The sequence below is a fragment of the Anarhichas minor genome, unplaced genomic scaffold (assembly GCF_050575085.1).
Source record: "Anarhichas minor isolate MPS153535 unplaced genomic scaffold, ASM5057508v1 ptg000021l, whole genome shotgun sequence".
Lineage (NCBI taxonomy): Eukaryota > Metazoa > Chordata > Actinopteri > Perciformes > Anarhichadidae > Anarhichas > Anarhichas minor.
In genome coordinates this window covers 3,270,595-3,283,448 of record NW_027466467.1, presented here as the reverse complement: position 1 = coordinate 3,283,448, position 12,854 = coordinate 3,270,595, and the positions used below count along the sequence as shown (strand labels likewise).

The following is a 12,854-nucleotide window of genomic DNA, read 5'->3' as shown; positions in this document are numbered from 1 at the left end:
CAGTCGACTGTAGATTCACTGTGAAGACAAGAGACACAAGGAGTTCATGTGAGGACAGCAGTCCTTCCTTTTAATTCTCATATGCTGTACATGCATGTGCTTATAAACGCAGTCACTCTTTTAGAAATCCTCACCTCATATACGTCACACACACACACACACACACACACACACACACACACACACACACACACACACACACACACACACACACACACACACACACACACACACACACACACACACACACACACACACACACACACACACACACTAGCTGTCCTGCTGAATGAGGTCTTTAGCTTTCTGCAGGTTGTGATCGACGGCTCCATCTAAGAACTGAACCCAGGTCAGCTGTGATTCTCCACACACATGACTGGACCTGTTCAGGTGGGAATAAGTAGAGAAAAAGATAAAGATAAAGAACAAAGACAATAAAGACATCCGTGATTTGAAAAAAAAAGTTTAAAAGCCGACCATCGTCAGCTCCCATCAGTCACAGAAGGAAACTTGTTTTTTTTAATCTGATCTGATCAGATGAGCCAATGTACAAACACACCACCCACATGCTCCTCACACTCTGATTCCAGATAAAGGTGCGCCCATCAGGAATTTAGAAGTCACTGATCGCTGGAAGCAGAATTGGCTGACGGAGTCGATTTGAAGCCATTTCAAGTTAAGTTTAGGAATTTCAATATAAAAATCCTACCTTTTAATAGTGAACTTATTTAGGAGGATAAAACACATAAAAAAACAAAAGCAGGTCTTATGGCACGTTTTGGTTAAAAAATTGCCAATTCAATTTAATTGTGACCATGCAGTGGGCTGCACACTTCAGTCACACACAGGACGTCATGGAGAGGATGTGGAGGCCTGAGAGGAACATTCTGTTTTGGAGAAAAGCGTTTTATTTTGGAGTTTTTTTTCCTAAATAGTAGATTTTTTTTGTATTAAAAGGGTAAAATGATAAATTGACTATAAATTGTATAGCCCCTCTCTAGTCTTCAATTTGGGGTTCAGTGTCTTGGCCAAGGACACTTCGACATGGAGCCAGGGATCGAACTGCCGTCCTTCCAACTGGAGGACGACCTGCTCTGCCTCTGAACCACAGCCCATAAGCAGACGTACTTGTCTGTCATAAGGAGACTATTATGTCTGCTTATGATCCGGTGAAAGGTTTGTTTCTATCTGCTTATGACATGGTAAATAAAACCAGAGCAAATAAACCCTCTATCTCGATTTTATTCCCATAAATTCCTCTTAATTCCACTGCAAAGTTTCCACCGTGAATATTCCCTGAACTACGCGACCCTAGTCTGACGTTTTTCTGATGTGTGAGAATGGTCATTATCAATCGATCTTACCTGATGATCCCCAGAACCTTCTTCAACAATGACGCCAATTTAGACACCTGTAAAGATACATATATGTTATGTTTAGAGAACGTTAATGCCTACCTTCAGCTGCCCTAAAAGTAATCCCTTCATATTTACATTTCCTACAAGGGCTTGTATTGAAACCAGACAGGTCGGGGCGTGTGACTACATTAGCAGTTGGCACAATCGCTTCATGTTGTTTGACACTGAATCCACACAACCACCACTTCATCTTTCTGCAACACACGTCGGATTCTGCTTCAACATGAGTTGGACCATTTTGGCCTCTGTGTGACTTTAATAAGGTCACGGAGAGCTGTGGATGATTCTAACACTGTGAACAGCTTTTCCCCGGAACTACTTTCTACAGAAGAAATAGTCCCCTGTAGAAAAACACTGACAGTGTATTTTGTGGATTATCCTGAACATTGTGGACATTGTTTCTGAAAGCTGAGACTCCTGTTGGATATATAATAATAGAAGTTCTACAAATGAAATACCATTCACGTCAAATAAACCAAAACGATCTGCGTTTCTGTGTACGACTAGAAAAGAGTAAGAGATGACGTCATTTTCTAATTTTGGGGTGAATTGATCCTGTAAAAGAAAACTTTTGCGCAGGTAATTTTTTTGAGATTTACCGGTACATTAAAAAAGCACCGTGCAGAAGTAAACAATATGATTTGGATCAGGTGGGAAATAATAGCTTTAATGTAATTAAAAAAAAGTGATGGCTGCAACGGGCTGAACCCAAATATTCAACTATTTGTTCGTTGGGTTTGTATTCGGTTTTCAATGTTGGGATTCTGATTTTCGTTGATGTAATTTTTTTTATCCCTCTGGACTACAAACATGAAATAAAACATATGAAATGGAAAATGTGTTTTATTCCATAATAATAAAGAACAATGCAAACAACACAGCAGATTCCTTTCAAATCAATGCCTTTAATTAAACCAAAAGACAAAGACGCCGCCATTTAGAGGGAGAGCCGGCCCCCAAACGTGAGAAATGCATTAAATTCTCACAGCAAACGTTTGTGAAGTTTGCTTAAAGTGATAGTTTGTATTTTTTAAAGTGGGGTTGTGTGAGATACTTATCTATAGTCAGTGTTTTATCTACAGTAGACGGCGGTCGGATAGTCCCCAGTTTGGAGAAGCGGTCAGGAGTACCAGCACGCTGGCAAAGCAAAGTACTGCTGTAGACGAGGACGGCAGCAAAACATTTTCTAGCTATGCAGAAAAAACGTGTGCGCTATATTTAGACAGTTTCCACCGCTTTACCTTGCTGTCAGGCGGCCCGTTCTGACGGGGGACAGAAGCAGTTATATCCATTCCATGCTCTCTTCAAACCAGTGATTTTACATTGCAGAACACAGAAGTTGCTGGTCTATTGCTGCGTCGGTTGGTGAGTTAGTGTTATTGTGTGACTTTTGGTGAATCCAAACCAACCCCTTAAAAACCCTAAAGTCAGACAATAACACAAGCTAACAGACCGAGGCAGCCTGAGTACTGCGAGGTAAATCTACTGTTTTTGCCCTTTCTAACTGCACAAACTTATCTGCCAATTCTTTTGTTTTGTTTTTTATTACAGAGGAGTTCCAGCTAACAAAGAGAAATGCCAAAATGATCAAAGAACAACTAGTAAGGTGCCGGTCTGCTGCAGGAGATAGCAGCCTATTTTACATTTTAAACAAATACAAATTCATTACGTTCAATCTTTCTAAATCTAAGACTTTTGTTTGGTCGTTTGATGAGTAACAGGAGTAGTAATATTGAGCGACTCAAACACTGTACCTAGTTCATTTGGGTAATTCTGCCCCTCTCTATCGTCTAAATATTGCATTATGACGATTAATAAATGATTGATCATTTACATGGTTGATGAATAAAAAGACATTTCATTGCATTTTGTATTGTGAGTCTAACATTCACACGTTTGATTGTCTTCCAGTGTTTTACTGTGTCTTAGTCTGAGCTAGGTGAGTTTCTTTGGACTCCTCTGCAGACCTGTCGCTCCAGGCGACACGCCGTCACATTCAAGCTAAAGCGGCCTCGAGTGATGCACAACAACAAGATGAGGCATCTCGAAAATATTCACTGATTACTAAAAATAATTCAGCGGTTTTACAAAACAGTGCGTGGGAACCAAACTAAATGTTTGAGTACGTTCCAAAGAGGAAATGCACGTACGCCAAAAAAATATTCAGATTTATAAAACCTTGCCTATCGTGCGACATAACACATCACGAGTCTCACCGTAGTATTCACATGTTTACAGCAGTCAGACTGTTTGAGTCCAAAATGATCGCGACAATCATTGTATCCACCACGCTGGATATCACAATCTATTTTCTGATGTTTTCTTACAGCATTATGATTAAGACTGATAATGAAGATATGCAGTGATCGTAGGAGAGCTGTCACTGGCTTTATTTCCAGACTTTGCTCATTTACACAATCGTTATGTGCAGGTGGTGAAGATTTCTTTCAGACCCCGTTTAGTGCGTATGCAACGGTTATCAATGAGACCGCAGGTGATTTGTAGTGATTTGCTTCATAAAGGGGCTCATCAGACCATCCCATGCAACTTTTTCTGTGTGTGTGTGTGTGTGTGTGTGTGTGTGTGCGAGGGTGTGTCTTACGTTGTTCTCCACTCCGCTGTAGTCCATTGGTGGGTAGAGGCACAGAGCCAGATCATCAAGACTAAAAGACAGCAACAGACAGAGATTTGTTGTCATGAGTGTTTAATTTTGTCAAAATTTGTATTCCACTTTGATAATGAAGAAAACAAAATAAAAACAGTTTATTGCTGGCGAGGGTCCGATGTAGGGCTGCTGTAATTAGTCGGCATTATCCATGACGTCGAAGCTGAAAATGTGTCGACGTCAATATTTTAAATCAACATGTTTTCTCTTTAATCTTTTGCCATCTTGGCTTTTTGAAACCAGAAACCAATCACAAACAGCAGGAACATCAGTATGGATCCATAAAAACGTCCAACGTCTCATTTGTGTGTGCGTGTGTGTGTGTGTGCGTGTGTGTGCGTGTGTGTGCGTGTGTGTGCGTGTGTGCTCCTACCCAGGACTGATTTCCTTGGTGACATCAGCCAGGTCGTCGAGCTGAGCGAGATTCTGAGACGTGGCGACGTCGCCGTTGGCTTTGACGGCCGGCGTCAGCTTCCTCAGGCACGCCGCCGCCGCCTTCATCAGCCCTTGGCACGGACCAATCACGCGCCGGTCCTTCTCTGACCAGTAGGTGTCCTGGTTGCCTCGAGGCTCCTGGTCGTTGTCGAGGACGTCACTGAACGGGTCCTGGTCCTCGGACAACGCCTGGGGGGGGGGGGGGGGGGCAACATTCAGTAAATCTGTCAAGATGTAATACGTATCCACATAAATAAAGTAAGAGCTGCATTATTGTGAAAATGAATGTTATGACAGCTGATAAATAATAAATCCAGTGTGGATTAAAGCATAAGGCTGGTGATATTTATTGACAATAACAATGGAGGAATGAAGGAGCAGATCAAGATCTCACTAGAACGTGATGAGATAATAACTTATACAACAGAGCTAATTGGGGCATTAAGTTCTCTAATACAAGTCTGTGTGTGCGTGTGTGTGTGTGTGTGTACCTGCTCTATTTCCTCTATGGCATCCTTCACAACTCCAATCTGATCAGACAGAACCATCAACACAGCCGCCTTATTATCTGTAACACACACACACACACACACACACACACACACACACACACACACACACACACACACACACACACACACACACACACACACACACACACACACACACACACACACACAGGTTTTTCCATAATTAAAATCTTGCAAAACACAAAGAAATAACATAAAAATACACTTAAACATAATCATATATTATCATATTCACAGTTCTCACTTATACAGACTCATCTGTATCAAATCATCTTAGAAATAACTGCAAACTCATTGTGTTTAATAACGTTAAATTACATTTTATAATCTCTTGATAAACTGACAGCATCATTAAATAAATAAATAAATAATGAATAATGTCTAATGATTCTTAATAGTTCTGATCAGTCAGGAGAGGGCGTGGTTTTAAATATAAAGAGCTATTTACAGACTGTGTGGGCTCAAACGCACAAAACACCAAGTTGTCCTTCACAATAATTTAACTACATGTGTACAATCGTTTAGGCAAATTAAAATATGCAATAATCAAAATCAGTGTATATGATGGAGTATTACGGAACTGGCTGGCTGCTCCACATCCTTCTGGAAAGTCCTGATCACAACAGTCCAAAACGCCAAAGACGCTCAATTTAAAATAAACAGATAAAAGCAGCAAAAACTGTGAAATCTGAGAAGCTGGAAGAAGCTGATGTTTGGATTTTTGCTTGATATCAGTCGTCTGACATGATGTTGCTTCACAACAGTAAAGCTTCCACATCTGAGGATTCTCTGCGAGCCTTTATAAAGCGCTAATAAAACTTATATTTTGGGTTGATTCACTGTGACCACATTCAGCTCTGGAAAGAGTCAAACACTCTCATGCATTAAACCGGATCAACCGGTCCTCCTCACACATGCAGCTCTGCATGTTTCGTCTCCACTTGTCCAGCAGCCAGAGTGACGGGTTTGTGGTGTGAAAGCAGACAAATCAACCTTTTCTTTATGACAGCAGATGTGTGATTGTAGCATGAAGCTAAGCTACTAATTAATCCATGATCAAAAGGTCCACAGGTGTTAAAATTGCTCAATGAATCTGTGTAAGTTGATTTAGTCAATAAGTGACAGCGATTTCACAATAAAACGCCGTGAATCATGTCCGTACAGGACGCCTCCTGTTTGTTTCTGCCGGTTAGTTGTCAATCATCACATGCGGTTGATTCGCAGTCTAGTACCACATAATGCTTTTAATTAGGTGTTCATCAAAATGCATAATTATAGACATCAAGGAGTTGCCTGTCTGGCTTCATATTTACTCGTCTTCGTTCGTTTGTAACAAGTCAGTGTGAAGAAGAACCGAATGAACCCGACTACAACTGTAGAACTGATTTTAAAGTCAGTTTACTTGTTTATAAAGCCTGACATAACTAAACAACTTCCTGTATTAGAGTTATTCTGACACCACAATCAGAAACGCCTCCATTATAGCCTAACATGTTGGACCGGGAATCGGCGAGTACGTGAGTCTACGCATATACTATATATATATGTATATACATATATATATATATATGTATATGTATATACATATATATATATATATATATATATATATATATGTATATACATAGCCTAATGTAAACTCTCCCATTCACACACAGTCTCTTTACTAAATGAGGATGATCTGACTGCTACTTGTTTGAATAAAATAAAGTGTAAAGAAACTATATATTACTGTACTTTACACTTCATGTTGTACACAGAAATGTATAATGAGACTTTCAGTTCAACATCACCACCTGCAGGCTGCCAGTAACACCACTGCTGAAGCTCCTTACTCTACTACCTCTACTGCTACTTTAACTTGTGTGTTATTGTATCTGACTCCAGTAACTAATCCACTCATCAAATCCAAATCTGTGTCTACAGAAAGTCTACTGACCTCGTGGCAACCGGGCAAAGTGGTCGCAGGCTGACCACACACCTCCTGTTGATGTCAACTGGTCCTGGGACAGACTGGAGGGGAGCAGAGGAAGAAGAGGATGAGGTAGAAGAGGAGGAAGAAGAGGGGAGGTCAGATTAAAATAAAAGAGAGAGAGAGAGAGAGAGAGAGAGAGAGAGAGAGAGAGAGAGAGAGAGAGAGAGAGAGAGAGAGATACCTCACAATACAGTGAACATAAAGACTCCTGGACAACATGTTCCTATAAAAAAGATTTAATTAATATTTAATCATTATTATTGTATTTGATTCAATCTATTCCATCTAAGTTTTATTATTGTTCAAAATCTGAATCAAAGTAGATTTAATGCGACACTGTTTTGACATTAATGAACAGAAAATTATCTTTCAGCGTCAAAGTGAACAGATCTTTACAACAAACAAAAAACATGTTTGCATAAGTTAAGGGGGCGAATACTTTCTATAGTATAAGTATAACGATAGTGAAGAGTGTGTGTGTGTGTGTGTGTGTGTGTGTGTGTACCTCTGGAGCGGTGAGCTCAGGATGACCTCCACCAGCTGTGCGACGCCCTCCAGAACCTCGACTGTGGCGTCTCTGACGTGTCGACGCAGACTGACACCTGAGACACCGAGAGGGACGACAAGTCACGCTGCTGCCATTGACTTCCATTCATTTCATCTTCTACTAGTTATTGATACCAACTATCCATCCAACCACATTTCACTGAATGTGTAAACTGGAACAACTCGTACCAACATTCTTAAGTTGCTTGTTCGAGGGATTTAGGAGAATTAGCTGAATTCACCACTTTAATCGTATTTTTAATGAACACTGTAGCATTTTAGGGGATTTATTAGCAGAGATGGAATATAATACTCACAACTATGTCTTCATTATTGTGTCATCACCTGAAACTAGGAATCAGGTTTTCATTAGCTTGGAATAAGACCTTCAACTCCACCACTAGATGCCACTAAATCCTAAACACTGTCCCTTTAAATCCTCTCTTAGGTAAGAACACAACGTACGAGCGGTCCAGACCGGTCGTGGGAGTCACGTGACAACAGTCTGCTGTTATTCAAACCTACGTTTCTCTCTAGCGGAGCGTCTATTTCAATACTTTTCAGCAACTTTGAGTCTGAAAGCCAAATATAAATTACACTTTACAATTACGTTGACATCATCCTGTTTGACTCTGCAATTTGATAATAAATTAATTCATAAAGCCTGACGATATCACAATTCCTTTAAATTGGCAAAAATTGAGAGCAAGGCTCCAGATTACCTTTCTTTTTATATAAAATATATGAAATAAAGATATGAAAGTGATCGGCGGGTCAACAGGCTGAAAGCCGCCTGGTTTCGGTCGGTGCATCTCTGTTCCTGGACTGTTGTGGGGGCCTCACCTTGGCTCTTAGGTAGCCAGTAATACACTGTGGACAGACTCAGGACACTCTTCAGGGTGGACTCTGATAACTTCTCTACGTCCTGCAGAGACGAAGAAAACACATAAATATGTTGTGAATTACAACAGAAAGTTTGTGTGAGTATACTTTCTTTAACAACTTCTTACAAACTCATAAATATCTACGATCCTTACCGTTAACCTGGTTATATTTTCTGTCATATATTGTAGATTTGAACCGTATCAATATTTTTGGGGCTCAATTTTGTAGAATGAAAAAATGAAAAAGGTTCTGCAGTGATTGGGCTCAGTGATTGGCCAGCAGGCTCCATATTTATCAACTCTTTGAGGGTCCTTATGTTGTTTGTCACGCTCCTCCACAGCTCTAACCATGGTGCTTTTACAAAGGTGTCTTATTGTGGATCATAACTGGTACAAAATAAACTCTGATGATGCCACTAATAATCCGACCTGTTGTGAAGGCAGCGGGGGTTTGGAGAAGGCCAGGCTGAGTTTAGTGGCTTCATGGGACACGGCCTTCACCGCCTGGTCTGAGGACAGAAGAGACAGTCACATTAAAGGGACCCACTTAATGAAGAGGAGGATGATGAGGATGATGATGGGTGGTGCTGAATCTAGGGGGACACGTTGCTGTTCCTTCATAGAAGCAGATCGGCACCAGTAGGAAGAAGACGATCATGAGGAACTATACTCAACTCAGAGAGTCCCAGAAGTTGGTGAGGTTGAACGCTCCGTCTGACTCGTTGGATTCGCCATCTGTGGCGGAAAATGAGCGTTCGGTTAGACGCGTGTTCCCTCTTCCAGGAATAATAACATTAAAATGCAGAGTAAAAAACAGAAGACTTGTTCGGTCACTGATTTAGTAAGTTAATGTCTAAAACGTATGAAAAATAAGAACAAATTAACTTCTATCATTTTTAAAGGCAATGTCTCCAAATTTGTATTTTTATACTTAAGTTATGACGATTAAAACTGGAACTTTTGATTCGCACGTGTCACTTTTTCTGACATTTTATAGACGATAGTTAAAAAATAAACAGATCAGCGTTAATTACTAATGAAAACAAGTCATTAGTTGCAGTCCTACAGGCTGCTCCGGTGCTAAAGACTTGAAACATGTACGTCGTTTATAGTTTATGGCAGTTTGGCAATATTGAACATTAATCTCCAACATCTTTGTCTTTTGTAGGCTGTTTTCCTTTGTTGTCTGTTTCTGAATAAATATGTAATAATTATGATGATTGCACGCTTTTGTCCATTTTGTGTTCTTTTGCATCCAATTTGTATATAGTCAGATATATCGCCACATTGCTCATATCGTACCAGTTATATGATATTTCTTGGTGGAGGTGCACTTCAGTGTCATCATTTGTTTACGTCACTTAAAAAATAAACAAAAACAGACATACCACCTGCTTATTTTATCCATAAACAGTGTGTCAAATGTTTTATCCAGAAAACATACTGGATTATAATACATATTATTATTATATGTGTATGTGTGTGTATATACACATATATTAACCTCACAAATGAATCACATGTACTGTACATATTTTATCCAGTCAAACACACTCAGTAGCTAATTAAAAGAAACAGTTCAACACAAACTATATTTAGAGGTGTTGATTCAACTTTATAGTAAGTTTGAGACTAGTTTGTGCTGTTAAACTGTATTTAATAAAACAGGTGGTTTTATCCATCCCAGTTAAATCACTGAGGAATGACTGCATATAAAAACACTTAATAATAATAATAATAATAATAATAGCACCAAAAACTAACAGCACAGCCTCCAAAATGACGATGAATTAAAATCCCAAACGTCCCTGAAACAATATCTAGAAAAACTGAACATTAAAACCTTCATAAAAGGAGCTATTTAAATAGTATTGATTGAATAACGGTTGCCAGGTTTAGTTGGAGAGGTTTAATGTTTACGTGAAGCTGCTCCAGAGACTTCAGATTTGGTTCAGCAAAACAAACAGGAAGGCAACACTGAAGCATACAACTCATTAAAACAAAACAATACAATCATAGCAGACAAACCGGACCCAGTGTGCATTTAAAATAACAACGTTAACCGCTGAACTAATGTAGTTTAACGCCAGTTAAAAAGCGACAGTTGGCACTTTCAGCGTGAGCTTGACACACGCTAGCATGCACACATATCAACGTTATCTCGGTTAAAGGCGTCACACCTAATGCGTCATAAATACCTCTGACTCGGTCTCTGATACACTGGATGGAGTTCAGGAGATTTCGTAAAGGCAGAGACACGTTTTCACCACAATTATCAGCACTCATGACACCAACGTTAGTTGAACAGCTTGATACATGCGTGTTGTGGAACTACAGAAGAACCGGAAGTTGAGCCGGGGACAATTATAAAGGAAGGACCGACACTGCAGTAAAGGGTTTTAGTGACACCTGGTGGTGAATACAGAGTATTACAAGTGGAGACCGAATCAATTACTGTGCTTGAAATAATTAAATAATTGATATGGACATTGTGGGCTTATCTTATTTAAGATATATATATATATATACATATATATATATATACATATATATATACACATATATATATACACATATATATATACAGGTGCTGGTCATATAATTAGAATATCATCAAAAAGTTGATTTATTTCACTAATTCCATTCAAAAAGTGAAACTTGTCTATTATATTCATTCATTACACACAGACTGATATATTTCAAATGTTTATTTCTTTTAATTTTGATGATTATAACTGACAACTAAGGAAAATCCCAAATTCAGTCCACTCCAATCTGAGAAACGCTGGCTGGCCAGTTGACCCCCCCCCCCCCCCCTCCCCTCCAAAAGAAACAAAACTCTACGGATCTACACGATTCACGTGGATGACATATTTTTGATTCAAAACGGTGACACGTTTGCAGGTATGAATAAAGGAGCAGATCAAGTCATGAATCTGAGCAGTTGAGATCAATAAAGCCACTGACAAGTGAGGGTGTGTGTCTGTGTGTGTGTGTGTGTGTGTGTGTGTGTGTGTGTGTGTGTGTGTCTGTGTGTGTGTGTGTGTGTGTGTGTGTACCTGAAACACACATACGCAGAAATGTATAATGAGACTTTCAGTTCAACATCCCCACCTGCAGGCTGCCAGTAACACCACTGCTGCTGCTGCTTCTTACTCTACTGTTACTTTAACTTGAAAATACAAGCGCCTGTTATTGTATCTGACTCCAGTAACTAATCCACTCATCAAATCCAAATCTGTGTCTACAGAAAGTCTACTGACCTCGTGGCAACCGGGCAAAGTGGTCGCAGGCTGACCACACACCTCCTGTTGATGTCAACTGGTCCTGGGACAGACTGGAGGGAAAATGAAAACATGATGCTGTTTCATATAATCCTTGACTCAGTTGGAGTGTGTTATGGTATGGACTGTATGCCTCATGTATTGCTTGTGTCCCTGGAAGAAGAGATTTTGTATCTCAATGAGACCTTCCTGGCTAGTTAAAGGATGAATAAAAATATATATTTACAAAGAAGTTAAAGGAGAAATAATACAATGTCAGAATACAACAGTATAAGCATTTCACTTTTCTCTCGCTATGTTTATTTTGCACCAAAACATCAAATCAAATTCCCTGAATGTGATAACTTACCTGTCAAGTCATTTGTATTCATATAGCCCAATATCACTAATCACAAAACTGCCTAAGAGGGCTTTATAACCTGTACAGCATTGGACACTCTGTCCCTGGACCTTAAACCTGATTAATGATTCCAAAAAATACAGAAGTCATTATTAGGTTATTGGATTGTTCTCTCCCCCTCTGGTGGGCGCTATAGAGCCCAAACAACCAGACATAAGAACCTTTTCTTTCCACAGGCCGTCACAACAACAAACAGTTAAATCAGTCACATAGTGTCAATAAGCCTGTAATACTAAAAGATCCACTACCTACAGAATAATATTTACAGTTTAATATACACTCTGTTGTATTCTACATATCATCCAGCGTTGTTGACTATAAATCCTGCACACTCTATATATTATATAATTACATATATATATATTAAAATACCCAATATGTATTATTTTGCACTGTTTATATGTGTCTATGATTTGTTAGAAACACTTGGCTTGCATACGTTTATACTTATTTTAATTTTAATATATTTATCTTTGTTCAGCTTTTTTGTCCTTATGTATACAGTATATGTTTTTATCTTACTGTACTTGGAACTATGTGTAAGTATATGGAGAGTAACTCAAAACTGGAGTCAATTTCCTTGTATGTGTTCACATACTTGTGCATCATTTGTGGTAAACTGATCTTAAGTTTTGTGTGTAAAATCTCCCACTAAAATGTTGCGGAGCAGAAACAAAATAGCATGAAATATAAACTTAAGTCCTCTTACTTAACTAA

General features: G+C 39.2%; 1 protein-coding gene across 2 annotated transcripts; it reads right to left on the bottom strand.

Moving 5' to 3' along the window:
- Positions 1–43: 43 nt before the first annotated feature.
- LOC142954780 (cyclin-D1-binding protein 1 homolog) lies at positions 44–10,810 on the bottom strand. 2 transcript variants are annotated; one of them, XM_076096005.1, is made up of 12 exons: positions 10,652–10,789; positions 9,756–9,813; positions 9,129–9,188; positions 8,883–8,962; positions 8,413–8,494; positions 7,529–7,625; positions 6,988–7,061; positions 5,010–5,086; positions 4,457–4,707; positions 4,021–4,081; positions 1,365–1,411; positions 44–382 (listed from the first exon to the last, which is right to left on the bottom strand). In XM_076096005.1, the coding sequence occupies exons 2-12, from the start codon at positions 9,799–9,801 to the stop codon at positions 274–276; spliced, it is 984 nt and encodes a 327-aa protein (XP_075952120.1). In that variant the 5' UTR covers positions 9,802–9,813; positions 10,652–10,789; the 3' UTR covers positions 44–273. The 2 variants fall into 2 exon arrangements, with proteins under 2 accessions (XP_075952120.1, XP_075952119.1); XM_076096004.1 differs by lacking the exon at positions 9,756–9,813 and having other exon boundaries at positions 10,652–10,810.
- Positions 10,811–12,854: the final 2,044 nt, after the last annotated feature.

Bases quoted from the DNA above. Each gene is read 5' to 3' on its own strand.
- LOC142954780 (XM_076096004.1), bottom strand. From the start codon at position 10,739: ATGAGTGCTGATAATTGTGGTGAAAACGTGTCTCTGCCTTTACGAAAT. The intron at 4,082-4,456 runs GTAGGAGCACAC...GCTGTCTTTTAG, and splicing joins ACCAAGGAAATCAGTCCTGG to TCTTGATGATCTGGCTCTGT. The intron at 383-1,364 runs GTAAGATCGATT...CCACCTGAACAG, and splicing joins AAGGTTCTGGGGATCATCAG to GTCCAGTCATGTGTGTGGAG.